This window comes from Aptenodytes patagonicus, chromosome 9, assembly GCF_965638725.1.
Source record: "Aptenodytes patagonicus chromosome 9, bAptPat1.pri.cur, whole genome shotgun sequence".
In the NCBI taxonomy this organism is placed as follows: Eukaryota; Metazoa; Chordata; class Aves; order Sphenisciformes; family Spheniscidae; genus Aptenodytes; species Aptenodytes patagonicus.
This window is the reverse complement of record NC_134957.1, coordinates 24,167,632-24,185,320: the sequence shown is the minus strand read 5'-3', so window position 1 is coordinate 24,185,320 and position 17,689 is coordinate 24,167,632. Positions and strand designations below refer to the sequence as shown.

Here is a 17,689-nt window from a genome sequence, read left to right as displayed (position 1 = left end):
ACCTCATTTCTGTAGCTCAAGAAAACGTTCAAACCAGGCCTGTGTCCTGAGCATGTCCTGGTTTGTGTCCTCCCTTGCCCTTGCATGCTCCCCAGGGACGGCGTTTCCAAAGTCCGTCAGTAGTGGGGCAGAGACAGACCCCCAGCTCTGCCGGGAGGACTGGCAGTAAGGCAGTGACCATATGCGCTTTAGCCTAAGGAGCGAAAGCCATATTTCCTGTGTACTTATTTGCTGCTTCTTCACTTTTTTAGTACTTTCATCTCTCCTGCTACTTAAGGCCTCACATTAACCACAGCAGTAGATCTGTCTTCACCTAATGCAAGTTTTCAGCTTTTGTGGCTTCATTGAACCACAAAACCCTTCTGCTTTCTGGAAAAAAGCTCTGCCATCACGAATGCCGGCAGGGCTTTCCAAGAGCGGAGCGGCCAGGCCACGAGGCGGGTCTTCCACCCGCTGCCGGGAGAGGGGCTGGAGGACACTCAGCTGGAGATGCAGGCGAGAAGAAAGCAAAAGCTGCGCGTGCCACTGCATACCTCTCTCCAGAAAAAAAGGGTTTCTTCCCTCGCAAACAGCAGACAGGACCGTTGGAGGCGGCCTCCAGTGCTGCTGGAGGTGCTGGGTGCTCTTCCCGTCCTGCCTGGAGGGAAGAGGGCAGGAGGGAAGGCGCAGCACCGGTGCGAGCAGACTCCTTGTGCTTTGAACACCGTCTTCAGCATCATCCCTCTTGAACATCATCCCAGCTGACAGAGGAGCACCCGAAAAGGGAGAGAGGCGGCAGCAGCAGTTTCCACGCTCTGTCCAAGGGAGTCCTGCCCTGCAGCCTGGCCATCACCACACGCGCCGACAGCGGCTGCGGCGGGGAGATGCCAAGGGCTCTCCTCCTTTTGTAGCATCCATTTATTACTGATGGGGCCCCATGTTTTGGTACATACTAACTGGCTTTCCGTGAAACCCAGAGGGAAACAAAACCAATTTATGCCCTCACTGCATTTTAAAAGTGCCTGAAAATGCTGGCACTGCTGGGGGACACATGGCCTTTTAATTTTAAACTAGAATTATACAGCTCAGCCTTCTTCCACCCAGGCATACAGTTTTGAGGAAATGGCATTAGGTGCCAGGAAATCCATTGTACAGAAAGCCCCATCTCCTTGCGCTTCCAAGGGACATTTCGAAACAACAGTGGAGGAAGCTGTTGCCCTGGGATCCCGAGGCCAGGCAAATTTCATTGTAGGAAGAGTTTGCTCAACAATTACTTGGCATACTTATAAAAATAAAGGACAACTTTTCAGGTAACAAAGGTTCTTCATATATTCTTTTAATGTGACAAGACTATTGGTAGTGAACCTGGGACACATGATTAAGATCCACTTAATGCTCTCCATTACCCCTCAAATTAAGGTGAGTCTATGGAAGCAAGCTTCCCACGGACGAACTGTTGGTTTGCCTTTGCCTTAGGCACCTTTCTCTTACACCAGGTGTCGTTGTACGCTCAGGAAGTCTCAAGGAGAAACTAAAATCAGCTCATCCCTCAAATTCAAGAGAGAGAGCGGTTCAAGGCAAACTAATGCACTTCCCTACTCTGTTGCTCCAAATCCTTTACAGCCTAGGTTCAGTGTGCAGAGCTGCTGGAGGGGGGGCACCGAGGGTACAGCATCAGCAGAGACAGCATCAGTGACAAAAACATCCTCTTCGCTTTAAGGCACGACCACCTTCTGCAAAGCTCCCGCTCGAGGCAGCTCCCACAGTCAAACCGGGAGATGGTAGGGTCCAGCGTCCAGTCCTGGCGGACCAGGAGAAGTTACGGATATGTACACGACCTCTGGTGTCGGTCTCGGCTGCGACTGTTCAAAGTGGTCTCCAACTCTGGCATAAACGGTTGCCATGTCCCTCACCGCAGTGCTTTCCATGGGGGACTCCTCCACGCTCGAGACCTAGAGAAGCACAAAGAAAACACCAAAGGTGAAAGCCTTCTCCAGAGGCTGTGTTGGGATCAGGAGGGGTCCAGAGCTACCGACCGCCTGCACGCAGTGAGGAGCTGGCAGAGGCAGGAGCTACGTAAAGCCCAGATGGCTTTACCCACAACAGCGGTGGGGGAACGTTGGTCCCAGCTCCCCTACCCCATGGATGCAAAACTGGCTCAGCCCATCAGGTACATCGGAGGGTGACATCTACTTTGCCCCAGGACCTCTCAGACAAAACAGACACAGCCTGGAGAGCAGATGGGAGAGCTCGATGGACACTGGAAACAAGGATGAAAACCTTCGCTGAAGTTTTGTCATGGTTTCCAGAGCAGAGGGCACAGGGCGGGGAACCTACCCTCGACCTTGGCTATTTTCACCGGAAAAAAATAATCACAAACCCCTCTTTGCTCTCTTTGTGTGGAAACAACCATAGGCCGGTAGGATCTGCAAGATGTGCTCTCTGGAGTACTCTAGTACTTCTGGGACGCCTGCCACCCCCACGGAGTCACCTTCCCCAGCACTACGTGGTGGGCAGAGAAATGACTCGAGCCACCTTGCTCTCACGTCTCCTTCTTAGGTTTCTTTGCCTCTTTCTCTCTGCTTTATTTGTTTTTCACAGGTAAAACTCTGGGTGAGATGAGCCCCTAGACCATCCACACCGATCCCTGAAGAAGTGCTTTAACGTAAATTCATGGGACTAGGAAGCAGGGAGGGGTGGTTATCTGCACATTTCTCTGCATTTAACTGTTCTGCACTTTCCTTGCTGCTGCTGCTGGCCAAAGCTGTCCCAAGGCTTCCCAGCCATGAAGGCTTGGGGTTCCTGTTGGTTTGGGGTCTGACTGGGAGGGAGGTGGAGGGGAAGCGTGCAGCTGCAGCGCAGCTGGGGAAAGGGCAGGCGCTTTGCAGCCTTCCTTCCCTTACAGTAATGAATTCACTTCTTAATTTTATATCCAGCACCCGATTCTTCTAGCTCAGTACATCTTATTCAAGCCAGTGGTTAGCAGTGCACCCAGCTGCCTGTGCCCAAGAGCTTTCAGATTTTCCCCTGTACCTGCTGTTGTTTGATGATTCTCCTCTTCTTCTGCTGAGCCGCACCTAGGAAAAAGAGAGTTTTATTATCTGGCGGACACGCTGATGGCCTGCACCTTCCTCTCTCCCAGCGCTGGAGAACCAGGATCACTCTATTGGCACTTTCACCAGGGGGGGATGTGGATTTTGCCTTTAAGATGGAGATTTCTGTAACTACTCTCTCTAAGTGCAGGCAAAACCTCCCCCTTGGAAAGAAATGAATTTGTTTCCTGACAGAGGCATCCTCAGGGATGAAGGTTTTGAAGACATCGCTGATGGAAGCTGTGGAGATATGCACCTTGTTGGCTTATTTTAAAGTGGAAACACCCCAAGGTATTCTCCCCAGCTGGAGTTTTAAAGTAACTACAACAGAATAGTCATGGCCACATTTAGAAAATGCATTTCAGAGTCCATGAAATTGTACCTCTTTTACAGACCAGATATGTTGCAGTATCTTGATTCTGGTCTCGGCACCAAAAGGTACGAGTTCTCCAGAAGACCATTGCAACAGACCCGAGCTGTGCTTCTGCTTCGTTAAGCTGCGTTACGAACTTGAAATGCATTCAGCAACTCTTATGGCTGGAAGGAGGTGGCACATTTGAGAGGTGCTCTTACAGAAGGAATAATTTTGGTGTGAAGAGCAGAACCCAGGCAACTCCTGAGCCCTCCACTACCTTTAACACCCAAGAATATGCCTGGGCAAGCTGGAGGATGCAACCTGGAAGGGTAAAAAGCAGGAGCAGATCCACTCACCCCGCCACCGTATGCAGCAGAAGAGCAGGAGTAGCAGGAGGGAGACTGAAGAACAAATTCCAATTACACAGTAATGGATGTGGTCTTGCTCCACGGCATCTGCTGTTCGAAATAAAACAGGTGGTGTAAGTGTTTTCTAAACAAGTAATTGCAGTGGTTTCATCACATTTTCTAGAGCATTCCTGCTGATTACAGCACTCTCCTCGGGATCAGAGCGCAGCACAAGGAGCTGGACAGCAGCACTACGGACAGACAGGTCAAAGGAAATATTGCATTGCAAAAAGCCCACCCACATCTACAGCTCAAGTATTTGAGTTTCCTTTCCTGTGCTGGTCTGCCTGCACGTCTGCCCGTGCTGTGCGCGCCCCGTGGGCTGCACGCACTGTGCCGTGGGGGTTGCTGCGACTCTAACATCGCAGCTCTTGGAGGTGCCAGACCCGGGAGCTGCAGGTGCTCGGCATGGAGCCAGGCAGGGCTCAGACTCATAACCGGTCCCTGGGGTTTGTGACGGACATCTTCCCCCAGCCCCCAAAGCCACGTGGAAGTGCAGAGGCTGTGCAGGAGGGTTCCCTGTCGGCACTGCCGGGAAGACGGCTGACAGCTTCACCCCGTGCTGGCCAGAGGCTGGAATTTGTAGGTCAGCCCAGAAAATATTCTCAGAGATATTTCTACCCTGGAGAGAGAACGAGTCATGTGTGCGTCTCACGGCACTGCCGGAGTGGATAGGGAAGGAGCTCGCCAGTCCTAGCACAGAAGGCACAGGCGTTCAGGCGCTACATACAACGATTTGTACTGAACCATGCCAGATACTGCCATGGAGATTATTTCACGTACTTTGTACGCAGAGTGGCAGCAGGGTTGTGGAAGAGTCACTGGTATGAAGGAAGCGTGCTCTGTTTCGTGCCTTGGGAGATGGCAGAGATCCAGCAGAGAAGGCAAAACCCAGGGAGGGAATTGGGAATTTACTGAATGCAAAGTTAGGACTTCAAAACCCCTGTGTTCACCGTGGAGGGTGGTAAACCAGGCCAGGGAACAGCAAGAAACAAACACTGAGAGGGAGAGAGACGGGTGTGAGGCACATCGTCAGGACTGCGTGGCAGTGTGAACAAACACGCCAGACAGGTGGGTTAAAGAAGGAGCCCATCCTGCCAAAGGGACCGAGGCTGCCAGCTTAACTGACTGCCCCTGCCCCGTGATACACGCCTCTTGCACAGGCATAAATAGCAATCATTTGGTGCATTCTCCTTAGCCCACGAAGCCACAGATTTATCCCTGAGCACCCTATTCTCCCCAGTGAATACTAGATTTTCTCCAGTACGGGACCCAAAACCAGCGCTTAGGTTTCTCAGCCCCTCTCTCTCGTCTGTAACCATTCACCTTGAATAAACGCAAGGCTGGAAAAAGAGCGTTTCTCGTGTAGAGACAACCAGCTGCACAGGAAGCCCTTGTGCTTTGATTAAGCTAGCAGTGCAGGACAGGATGGGTTTCCTGCCTTAAAATGAAGAGACATAAAGCACCATATAAGACATCCCGGGAAATCCTCTCTACGCCGCAGCAGCTCATCCCTTCGAGAGGAGGGACAGATACTCTGCCGGTGCCCGCTCCTTCCCGCGCATGTGGCCGGGGCGGCACAGGAGACATCTGTGCTCGGCACACTCACACTTACATTCACCTGCGTGGTCAGGGGTGAAACGCTGCTCGTGCACGGTCAGGGTGACGTGCCGGGTTTGGTGTGGCGGTCTGAAGGCAACACTGTAAACCCCGCTGTCGCTGAGCTTCAGGTCCCGCAGCAGCAGGGACCCGTTCTCGGGGAAGAGCTCAGCGCGGCCACGGTACGTGAGGTGGGGGAAACATTTTGCAGAGCAGCCGCTGGGATCCCCCCCGGCACCCACGGAGCAGTTCAGCAGCGTGCAGGCAATGAGTGTGCTCAGGCTGTTGGTGAACGTCCAGACAATTGACACTGGGAAGGGAGGGGCACCATCGAATCTGTAGGAGACAGGCAGGAGCACGGACTGACCCACGGTGCCATTGACCAAATCCTGATGGATTTCGATGACAACACCCAGGTTTCCCCCTGCAGAGAAGTGGAAGGGGCAGATCAGCGACACGCTTCACCCCACGGCATGAGAGCACGGGCTGGACCCGCTGCCCCTTCCCCTCTTCAAGCGCAGCCCCGTGCGGGCGTTCACAGCACACCTCGCCCCACCACCCCGTTTGCTGCAGCTCCAAGCACAGAAGCCGGTTCTCGGCAACGTGCCGCGGCTGCATCTGTATTTTGGGGGATGATATTACAGAGGACCCGAGCCCTGGCAGTGAAGGGCTCTGCCTCTCCAGGGCTTGCAGGGAGCTGCATGGGCTGAGCCTGCCCGTAAGGCAGCGCAGCAGCCCCAGAGAGGGCTGAGAGATGGGCTCCAAACATCCAGCACCCTCAGCGTTATTTGTCCCTTGGCACTTCAGCACACTGCGCCAGTTCACGGCCGGTTTGCCTCTCTGGCCACCTACACCTGAAGCAGCTCTCAGTCCTCGTGCCCCGATAGGAGAGGGGGAGGCAAAGGCACAGCACCCTCCTGCTCTTCACCTGCCGGTGGATGGGGCAGCCCCTGCCACCACGACCCTGCCTGGCACTGACGCCAGCGCAGGTCCCTAGTGGCACATGTCATGGGGACGATGGTCCTGGGGCCACCGGCGAGCTGTCACTGCCACCCAGCCAAGGGGCTACACCTGCATCACCCTCCGTGGCACCCCTCCATTGGGCTGCTTCTGGCGGTGCACCCTGTCCCCCGGGACCCCCAGCTCAGCCCAGACTCACCGAGGAGCAGCAGGAGGGAGCCGAGGCTCCAGCGGCGCCAGCCGGAGGACATCTCCTCTGGGTGCTGGGGGCCAGCCCCGACCAGAGCAGAGGAACTGAAGTGGGAGCGCTGGCTGGCTGGTCACCACGCCTCCGGCACGGGGCTGGACCCACCAGGCTCGGCACCGAGGCTGCCAGCGAGCATCTCTGAGTTGTCACCTCGGCACGGGAGGAAGTTGGTGACTCTTCCTCAGCCCTTCGCGTGCTGCAGGGTTTATCTGCGAGTGTGCAAGCCCAGGCTTTCTTCCTGTGCTCGGCAATCACAGCTCGCAGGCTGCTACAAGCGCTGGCGGCGGGACCCGGGGAAGAGGGGGGTCCCAGCCGGAGACCAGCCCAGCTTGGCCCGTGGGGTCCCAGGGAACAGCCGGCTCCGCTCCCCTGCCCTGCTCGCTGCTGGTCCTCGCCCAGGCAAAAGGGTTTGCAAAGCTCCCAGCCAGAGGTGCAAACCCACAGGCAGGCAGGTTCAGTGCAGGACGTCGGAGCTGCCTAAGCCCTCCCTGGGCAGGCAGGCGGGCAGGCAGGGCTGCAGGCAGGTCCCAGCAGGCAGAGATGAGAGCAGGCTCCAGGGCTGCACAGAGGGAAGTGCTTCCCCCGCGAGCAGGGCCATGGGGGAAGCGCAAGACGTGGCAGTGCTTGTGCCAGGGAGCTGCTGCTGTGGACGCAGGGACCTGAGCCTGGGAAGGAGAAGTGTGAGCTGCAAACGTGGGTGCGAGGGGACAGCTCTGACACAGGGAGCCGCCAGCACCCTGTGCCAGCTCCTCGGGGCTGCACTTCTCCGCAGCTCCGGCTCCCCCTCTGTCCCCCCCAGGTTAATGACTGCCAGGGCCCCATTTGCGAGGGCGGGAGCAGGGCGGTGGGTCTGGACCCTCTCGCACGCAGCCACCCCCTCCAAGATGCAGCCGGAGCAGAAGCGGAGCCCCATCTGCCTATTTTAACTTTATCTTGGTTGCTGCTATTCAGAGATGACTATGGCTTCGTGGCCACAACCGTGGGACGTGGGTCGGTGCTGGGGGAGCACGGCAGCAGCGGGGACGGGGCTACGAACCTCCCCAGCCCTCTCGGCTGCAACAACACTGCAAGACGTGTGTGGGGTCACCTCCTCTCACCTGGTCACACTCAGTGGAAACCCAAGCATGGTTTACAGCGCACCGAGAATGGCGAGGGGTGCCCACCTTTTCACCCTCGGGGAACGATCAGCAAAAAACTGTCAGGCTGCAGCTGTGAAAGAAGAGACTGGGGCCGACCACATCCCCTGTCCTACGGATCTGCTGTGTCTCTCTGGCACCGCTCACCGGTGGGTCATGGGCCTTGTGATGGGTCTGCTCAGTGCGGCCAGGGTACGCGGGGTCGGGGAAACATTTTGCAGAGCAGCCGCTGGGATCCCCCCTGGCACCCACGGAGCAGTTCAGCAGCGTGCAGGCAATGAGTGTGCTCAGGCTGTTGGTGAACGTCCAGACAATCGACACTGGGAAGCGAGGGGCACCGCCGAATCTGTAGGAGACAGGCAGGAGCACGGACTGACCCACGGTGCCATTGACCAAATCCTGATGGATTTCGATGAGGACACCCAGGTTTCCCCCTGCAGAGAAGTGGAAGGGGCAGATCAGCGACACGTTTCACCCCACGGCATGAGAGCACGGGCTGGACCCGCTGCCCCTTCCCCTCTTCAAGCGCAGCCCCGTGCGGGCGTTCACAGCACACCTCGCCCCACCACCCCGTTTGCTGCAGCTCCAAGCACAGAAGCCGGTTCTCGGCAACGTGCCGCGGCTGCATCTGTATTTTGGGGGATGATATTACGGAGGACCCGAGCCCTGGCAGTGAAGGGCTCTGCCTCTCCAGGGCTTGCAGGGAGCTGAGAAACACCAGTCGATCAACCTGAGAGATTTTTTCTTCCCTTGCAGGAAAGGGCACAGCCAGGGGTGGGCCAGCTGTGGTGAATGCCCTCTCAGGGTGATTTCCAACCCACACCTAAAACCAGAGAAAGCCTTTTCACAGGTATATTATCATCACATAGATGAAAGCAGAAGAGATCCTCTGAAGTTACAGCCATCCTGCCGTTACCACCCTTCATGGGCTGTCCAGAGATTACCAGCGGTAAATAATACAGCAGTAGAAGCAGTGAACGGGAGCGCAGTGAATGGCTGTGCTGGGTCCAGCTGGACCGCTGCTCTCAGGGGTGACACCTTGGCAGATGCTGGGCAGTGATTATATGAACCATCTTGTGACACTCCCCCTCCAAAATTTCTAGCTTCCTGTGGTTCAGGAGAACACTTCATGACCAACACCAGTTGCTTCCCCTTATCATGTCAGCTCAGCATTATCCCAGTCCCAGCTTTTACATCCCCCGAGTCGCTCTCTGCCTGCCCCATCCCAGACTTACTGATGAGCATCAGGACGGAGCAGAGGGTGCAGCATCCCTGAAGGGAGATCCTGCCTTGCTTGCCTTGGAGGTGCAGCAAAGGCACAATCGTGAGAAGCTGAGCATCTGTGCTGACCTCAAAATCTGCATGAAGACATGTCTCAGGTAGGCGGTCAGTGGCCAGCAGCTCTGGGCGATTGACTTTTAACTACTTGAGACAGCCCTGGTGAAGTCTGGCTGCACGTCGTTGCCTCCGCAATCACTCTTCAGCTCAAAAGGATGATACCTGCTGTCACGACACACGAGGACTGGGGTGGTGGGGTGCAGCCAGCCCAGGGGAGGGCTCAGGGAGGTGCCGGACTGATGAGGCTGGATCAGAAATCTCCAGCGGGAAGGCTGGAGGGTTAGTGTCAAAGCAGGTGGGTGAACAGGATGGGGGGCAGTAACAGGAGGTCGATGAAGGAGCTGCAGAGGTTAGTGATGGTCAGGGAAAGAGCAGCGGTTTCTGGAGGGCGGAAAAAGTCTATAAGGATTTGGGAACAAAGGAAAATGTGAGAGGACGGCGTTTTACTCGATGTTTTTGCCTCTTTCCCCAAGGCTGCTCTCCTTCCCAAGACCCTCTCTAGTCTGCCCTCACGGCCCCAGGTACGGGACACCCATCTCAGTCCCCTCCACGTGCAACTAACCCACTCCAGCCGTGCTCTGTCATGCTCTCTCCTGCCCCCCCTCCTCTGCCAGCTCTGCCTGAGGCCAGGCTTAGCTCGGGCTCTGGGTTGGTGCTGCAGTATCTCCCGCTGCCTTCTCTCCCACCTCTGAAATCTAAACCAGAACCTGCCCCATCAACGCAGAGCCGAGATGTGCAAAAGGAAAAGCAACTTGAATAAAGCCTGCAGATGTTATTGCTCATTCTTTTAACGAGCTTAGAGCTGGGAAACGCCATCTGAATATGTATGTTTGTATAGGGCATTGCTTTTTAAGTGACTATAAATCATATTGGTGCTCAATAATCAAGCTTTATGTTAAGGGGAGCTGAACCAGGTGGGTTTCGTGAGCCCAGGGAGCGGTCCCGGTCCACTAAAGCCAAAGTGGGTCCCGTTCCCAAGCCCAGGCAGCAACGAGACAGAGCATGTGCAGCTCTCTGTGCAGCCAGCCGCCGGCAGACCGGCGCAGACAGCGAGCCGCGCTTTTACCAGCACCCCCATACCCACACACAGCACTCACAGGGACGTGACGGACGCGAAGGGCCTGATCCTGCTCTTGCTCTCCAGCTGATGGGGCTCACAGCTCACTCGCAGGTCTCGCGCTCGTTCACATCACACAAACATCCCTCCAGCAGCTGGCCCAGACCTGCGTCCTCTCCTGCGCCCAGCCCCAGGCCTGCTGTCCCTCTCGTACATGGTCCCAGCCCCCTTGTCCTATTCACCAGCCAGTCTGGCTTTGGGTTTGCTATGGGATCAGGTACGGGCGCAGACTAGAGAGCACACTCATACGGAAAATAGGAGGGAACTGCCCCTTTTATCCCCCCTCCTCTTTACTTTGCCGTGCTTGTTCTTCCCCCTTGACTCCTCCCAAATAAACAACCCACCCTTCATCGCTTTTCACTCCATTCCTCTCAGTTCTGCTACATCCACACCCAAATTCAGTATTTCCGATACCGTCACCTAGGCAAGCTGGTATCCCCGATAAGGCACAGAGCCTTGCAGGACTCTGCTCCCCAGCAGGTCCTCAGCATCCCTCTTCGGTTATCTGGGAAGTTCGACCATTTCTTACGCTACAGTGACAATATCTTGGAGGCAAATGATTACACGGTTCAGAACTGTTTGCTGTCATGATTTTAAAGAGGATTTGTCCTCTAAGGTCTAGCAAAGTGACTGTCACCTTCGTGGATTCGCACCCAGCTAGGATCACTACTAAACAGGGGATTTGTTAGTTTGAATGTTCACAGAGAACAAACCCAGGAGAGGTGCAGGCACAAAGCACCCAGTGTTTGTGTATCCCCAACTAGATCAAGGTTTGAGCTAGAACTCTTGCTTTACACGTAAACATTCAAAAACGTGTTCTCAGCAGCCAGCTCAGCCTTATTCCGGTGGTCAGTAAGGTATTACGTGGCCGTCTCTGTGTCGGAGTGATTTCTTGTTATTACAGCACATTCATGGTCCTGATCCTCTTTCACAAGCTGTAGCTCTGAACGTTGGGGGGGTTTGGTTTTTTGTATTAAAAAACCTATTCGTATTTGATGGTTACAGGGAGTACTCCAAGCAGATACTCCCCCTCTCTCAGCACTGGAGGAGGGGGGTTAGGCAGCATTTTGTGAAGCCTGTGAAAACTTCAGAACTTGCCTTTAGTTGAGGCGGATTTTGCCTCAAAGTTTTCTTGGAGATCTCCTTAGCTGCAGAAGCATAAAGTGTTGTGACTATAAGGGCTTCAGTTTGCCAACAAACCCAGCCCAAGGAGCCCTGAAGGATGAAATGAAGGACAGGTGGAAGCTTTGCAGGGGTCTCTCCCTCCCTCCCTCCATGAACTGTCTCCTTACTTTTCAAAGGCCCTCCCAACCTCATGGGGTGCATCACAAAATTCGGGGCTTGCTTCGCAAAAGCCTTGTGACAACCCAATCCTGAGCACAGCACTCAACAGCGTCCATTACCTCTAGCCTGTTTTGGCCTGATGGACGTAACAGTCACGTTGCAGAAGTCCTCACACACTTCAAAAAGCCTTTCTCTGCTTGAGCGGCTCTGCTTCGCCATGGGACGGCACCTCTGTGGGTCAGCTTTGGGGAGAACAGCTGGGATTTAGGGGCAGACCTCAGCCCTCTGCAGCTGGCCACAGCCACCGGCGTTCATCTGAAAAGTCTTTCAGAAATGGAGTTTGCAACTGCAGCAGATGAGCTCACCCTCACCTCCGACACCTACAGCAGCCTCCTGAGAGGCAGAAGATCCCTTCCTTTGTACTTTTCTGGTGTTGACATAGAAACATCCTGCCTACCTTTCACAGCTTTGTAGTTATTTCTAAAAATAAAGTTATAATGGTACAGGTGTTTTCTTCAGAGGCTTCTTTTGCTTCCAGAGCTGCGTGCACGCTCGGGAATTGATGTAGCCCAACACCACTAAGCATCCACTGCAGAAATACCTCGGCATCCATTTCCACATGACCTGCCTGCACGTCCCGGCAGCTGTGGGACCTTTGCTTTCATCTGGGGGCTCCTACGCCATGTGCACACCGTCGTGGAAAGGCTATTTTAGAGCCGTGAGCGACGCTAGGGCAGGAGGTGAGAGCACCAGGGCTGCAAAATGGGCTCAGCGTTGCAAAAGCAGCATTACCTGCCTGAAGCGTGGGAAGCCTCCACCTCACACCGAGATGGGGACATTGCAGAGCACCGGCAGCAAAGGCAGGACAAGGCTAATCAGCAAGTGAAAAACTAGGAATTTAAGAATTCCTCCATCTACAGCAGAGCTTGAGAAACCACACCGTAATAAGGATCTGCAAAGCACCAAGAGTAATAAACAGGGATTAAAAGTGCGTAAGTGTTAAAAATATGACCATTTACAACAGCCTCCGTGACATCCTGAACTGCCAGGCTTCACGGCAGAGCCCATCACCCACGGGTGAGCAAGACACATCCCGGCTCCCACCCCCTCCTTTCTGCCCATGTGTGTGGCCGGGGCCGTTGTCACCCCAATTACCGCTGCCTCCACCTGCATCGCTGGAGGAAAGACGCCTGCATGTGGCTAGATGACGTGCCTGGTTGGGGTTTGCCATCTGAAGGTGACACCGTCCCCCCCCACGCTGTAGTTGAGCGGCAGCTGGGACCCGTTCTCAGGGAAGAGCTCTGCGCAGCCCAATTCAATACATCTTTTCTCCAGCTCAGGGAAACCACCCGTTTCTCTAATATCTAAAGACAAATGCCAATTCGGTCCTTGGTTTCATGAAAGCACAGCAGAAAAGGTCTCTTCCTACCACAGCCCCGCTGGAGATGCCTCCTTTCACACCCCCAGCACTCAGACATAAACCACAGGTCACACAGGTGCTGCAGAGGGTCGTCTCCAAACTGAGCCACCCTGGACGCCGTCCCCTTCCCTTGGCCCAGCTCAGGCACCCTTCGGTCCCACAGCCCTGTGGCTCCGACCCTCCTGGACTTACTGGGGAAGAGCAGGGTGGGGTGAGCAACCAGCACCACGGGGAAGCGCCCGTGTCTCCTGGCCCTGGGACACGGCCAGGTCGTGACCACGAGGATGGAAGCTGCTGGTCATGGACCTCCGCAGGCCACGGGAAGGAGCTGGGAGCCATCACTGGGTATTTTTCTCTCCCGGGATGGAGACTCGCAGCTCAGGGGACAGCAGGGCGAGGTGGGCAGAACAAGCCCTTGACACCTCCATCGGTCCCGTTGGACTTTTCCTGCGCAGGGGAAGCTGAAGGTCTCCAAAAGGCAACCGCAGCCCAGGGATGAGTTACCAACCTGGTGCCCCGCTCCCTGAGGGTCAGAGAGGTGCAGTCCCAAAGCAGGCAGGGTTCAGGATCTTCTCCTTTTGCCCCCAAAATCAGAATTTGAGCAGATGAGCACATTAATTACAATTTCTCCATAAAGGAGAACTGCAGTATTACACTGGCTGGGGAAGAACATCTTCCTTTTTCAGCCCTTCTTCCTTTTTTGGCCCTTTTACAGCTACAAATATGAAATACATACAGTTTGCCTCTGCTAGCGCATAACAGGTAAAGTGCATGGGAGTTGTTTTCTCTCTCTGAAGTGCCCTGAAATTACTCTCAGGATATTTTTTTTGATGGTGGTGGGTAAGCAAGGACCCACTGAAAGGGCTTTACAGACCACAGATGTCATCACCAGCCCGTCGCCATGGGGAATGGCACATCCATCGGTCAAGAGACACCAGGAAAACAATAACAGCGTTTCAGTCCAAACAGTCCGTTTTCACAGCAGAAGTGTCGCGCGTTTGGCATCACACTCTCTCAGGTAGTGCTTCTCATTAAGAAATCCCATAGATGTGTCTTTCCCAGGTTATTTTTGGGATTGCCGTTAAGACTCCCTCCTCCTCCTCCGGTCAGGGGGAGCCTCCAGCCCTGCGCACGCACCAGCCAGCACCTCCAGACTTGTGCTTTAGGGGGAAAGAGGAGAAAAAAGGCACTGCTTTACTCAGGTTGACGGTTTTCCGACAGCAGCGTTTTATGGACGAATCCATCTTCTACGGCTGGGTCTCAAGAAGGGCAGAGCAAAGCAGGACGTGCCTTCCCCCGGCAGGCAGCCGGCCCCAGGCAGCGCGTGCGTGGGGCCCTGCGCCCGCGCTCCTATTGCCACGGTTTCCTCTTCAAGAGGGTTAAAGCTTCTAAATCAAACCCCTTAAAGAGTTACAAGCATAAAGAAATTGAAGTCTAACCTAAGTACAGCTGAGAAATACTCAAGCTAAAGGAAAAAATTACTATTCTGTCATGATCACTTTATATTTCAAGGTGAGGAAATCAGCTTATCATCACTGACTGTAGCAGCAGCTGCCAGGTAACCATCATCCACATCACCCCAGGCCACAGCGTGCTCTCATCTCTCGCTATACATCTTCTGAAAAGTTACACCCACAAAGAATTTATCTGTATTCATTGATAGCCACGTTAGTCTGTGTGACAAACACATCCCCCTTTCCGATTAGCAACACTTAGGCGATTTCTTTAGCACCGATCCCCCGAGTACGTGCTAGGGCATCTCCAACTCAAGCAAGCATCTCTGCCAGACAACACGCTATGCGACACGTCTGAACATCACCAAACCCACCCAGTTTTTGGGGAGGACAAGCTGGAAAGAGTAAAGTTCCTTCCCTTCGCTTTGAGCCTGGAAACAGCCAGCATATTTGAGATATAACGGTACATTTTCCTAGCGAGGATCACCTAATTTTGGGACGCAGCAGTCTCCTCCTGGCTTCCTCCTCAAAAACGCTCTGGGAGTAGTGGAAAATCCCCCACCCTACCACGTATCAGACAGCCCAGCTAGTTATTGCTCCTCACAGAGACACACCTTCACCCCCGCCTCCTGCAGTGCTTACTGCCCATTCATTTTGTGCACAGAAAACCACCACAGCCCCCTTTGCTTCTCTTCCCTAGGGAAAGCTTTGGGGCTGATTTTATGGACCACAGTTCATCAACACGCCCCTGGGAAGAGACTGCCCTTTTATTACCTAATCGCCTTCAAATCCTCTTCACCTGGAGCCACATTAAAGGAAAAGTATTTGCTTACAATATCCAGAAAGACACACGCAATGGCTGCAAATATCTGGAAAGGACACAGAAATAAAATGAAAGTCTTGTGGAAATCAAGATTAAACCTGAAATCTGGAGGAAAAACCTTACGTGCATCCTTCATCCAGGTGATTTGCTGCAAACTTGCTGATGCAAAGCCTTGTCAGGGGCTGTCCCTGTGCCCGGAGTGGATTCAGGCTGTGTTCAGAGAGCTCATCCCAGTGGAGCACGCGAGCTTTTCCAGATGAGCTAAATTATGAGTCCTCAAGGGCTTGGATATATATAATCTTGTCATTCAAAATATACCCATTTCTTCCTTCCCTAAACTTATGCAGGGAACAGTTTTGCCCCTTCTTGCACGTTGCTGAGCATGAAGCGTCACCATCTGTGACTCCTGTATTTTACATTAATAACGCGCATCAGCAAAATACAAACCTCTGAATGGAATAAATGCTCGCAGATGGAGAGCAGGCAGTAATCAGCAGGTGTGTGACCCCCTCTCTCTGCTTTGTGGAGGTACCAGGACAAACGTGCTGCTTGACAGATGCTTCCCCCCAAAAAATCAGTTTTCTGCATAACCGGTGTTTTGACAGAAGGATTTTGATGCAGGAGAAAGGGCTAATGCTCTTTTTCCTGCGTTCAGCCGGATTACTTGTGCTCTGTGTCTTTCACAAGTGTGTGTTTTTTTTTTTCCCCCCCTCTTTTTTGACACTGAAGTCTGACCCAGCAAATGTCAATAGCGAAACGTCTCCTTACCTTTCACCAGGGCTTATGTATGCGCGTTTAAAAGTGTCCTTAACTGGTGCTGGAGGGGATTGTTTCTTTAAACATGCAGTGTTTTCTCAGGATGTAACTCTGACTTCTGGGAATCTTTATTCTCTCCTTATTTCACATCTTCTCTTCTGCTTAGTAGCAGCCTTTCACCTCTTGTTGCCTCTTACAGCTTCTGCTTTCATCCTTCCCAGTGTTTTCAAGCCCAAATTCTTCATCGAAATCTTCTCAGTTAGAATTCCCTGCTGGTATTTCCCCGGGGCGAGATGCTGGAGCTCTGCAGAGACGGGATGGATCTGCCCCAGGGGGGTCCAAACAGGAGTTTCCGAACAACAAAGCTGGTTTTGCCTTCAGGTTTTTTTCAGTAAAATAATAAAATTCCCTGCCTGTAAAACATTTTGAGGTTTGGCTGTTCTGAGAAATCAAACTGCTTTTGAGCAGCAGGTTTTAGGGTGAGCCCTAGTGGCTGTTTTTACATAAAACCCCCTTTTTTTGCCCCTTTTTTGCCTCTTTGGGCTGGAGGGCAGGGGAGCTGGAGCCGTGCGCTGTGCCGAGCAGGGGGTGCTCTGCCAGCCCTGTCTCCCCCAGCCCCACTGCTGCTGTGCCCAGCCCTAAACCCTTTAGAGGTGCTGTAAAGGATTAATTAACCACAAGCCAATCGTACATATCTAGTAGATGGGTCGGTGTGAAATAACAGCAGAATAATCAATCACTTGGAAAAAATCTCGGTCTGGTGCTATAATCACCAGACTCCTATGAGTTTGTTAAGGTTTTCCCTTTATTTCATTGAATCTATTGAAGTTATTAAAGGGGGACTAGGTAATAATTTGCTTCCCTCCCTCGTCTAATGTATTTATCCCCATTACATTCCCGAGGCTCAAAGTGCTACGACAATACAGTTAATGAACAGTAATGAACTGGAAACGGGTACTTCCCGTTAGCAGTGTAGCAACATCCCTCAATGAACACGTAATTTTCTCTGGCTAATGACTAAGGAATTCTTTGAAGTTCAAATGGAAAAAGGTGAGGAGAAAAGAGACGCTGGGTAAAACTAGCAGGTACCAATTGTTTGGTGCATAGGAGAGAGAGCACTCAACGTGTCCCCGCTCAAAACAGCGATGCCTGCGTTGCTGCGGATTATTTAAGAATTTAAGAAGAGCGGGAGGTGTACGGAAGAGTTTCTGGGAGAGTTTGTTACTGTGAGGTTTGCTGCGTGGTCTGCACACCACCTTTAATATTTCAGATGCTATAAACAGCAGTCCGCCCTCCCCGCACGTCTCCCAGGTTAACCACAAGGAAATTTGTTTGCACCATCTGTCTTTCCTCGAAATTGTGATACTTGCCACATACTAATTTGCTTCCGCCTTGTTTTTCTGTAAATTCATATTGCCCCATTTCCATAGCAAAACTGTTTGTGTCTCTCTGATCCTGACAGTTCCGGTTTGAACTAAGGTTTTTAGTTAAGTGAATTATTAACTTTTGGTAACACATTTTTAGTTAACTTAGCTGAAGGACCCTATTAAAATAGCTTCTGTGTTTTCCAGTAGCCAAAAAGGAAAGAAATGACGAGTAAAGCAAAAAATGTAAATACTTCTTAGCTTAGCTAAGAATAATTTCAGTACAGCAAGTGCAGAATTAAAACTTTTTTTTATGTAAGAAAAGGCTTTTCATCACTACATGTAGATTGTAATTGAG

At 52.9% G+C, this 17,689-nt stretch overlaps 1 protein-coding gene across 2 annotated transcripts; it reads right to left on the bottom strand.

Moving 5' to 3' along the window:
- Positions 1-1,292: 1,292 nt before the first annotated feature.
- Positions 1,293-6,730, bottom strand: LOC143164759 (uncharacterized). Of its 2 annotated transcripts, none has more exons than XM_076347681.1 (5): positions 6,592-6,730; positions 5,449-5,856; positions 3,783-3,884; positions 3,013-3,056; positions 1,293-1,931 (listed from the first exon to the last, which is right to left on the bottom strand). In XM_076347681.1, exons 1-5 carry the CDS (start codon positions 6,641-6,643, stop codon positions 1,746-1,748), a joined length of 792 nt encoding a protein of 263 aa, XP_076203796.1. In that variant the 5' UTR covers positions 6,644-6,730; the 3' UTR covers positions 1,293-1,745. The 2 variants fall into 2 exon arrangements, with proteins under 2 accessions (XP_076203796.1, XP_076203798.1); XM_076347683.1 differs by having other exon boundaries at positions 5,455-5,856.
- Between the last annotated feature and the right edge of the window lie 10,959 nt (positions 6,731-17,689).

Excerpts from the sequence above, each read along its gene's own strand:
- LOC143164759 (XM_076347681.1), bottom strand. The coding sequence starts at position 6,643 with ATGTCCTCCGGCTGGCGCCGCTGGAGCCTCGGCTCCCTCCTGCTGCTC. Across the intron at positions 3,885-5,448 it reads CCCTGACCACGCAGGTGAAT|CAGATGCCGTGGAGCAAGAC; the intron begins GTAAGTGTGAGT and ends TATTTCGAACAG. Across the intron at positions 1,932-3,012 it reads GAATCATCAAACAACAGCAG|GTCTCGAGCGTGGAGGAGTC; the intron begins GTACAGGGGAAA and ends GTGCTTCTCTAG.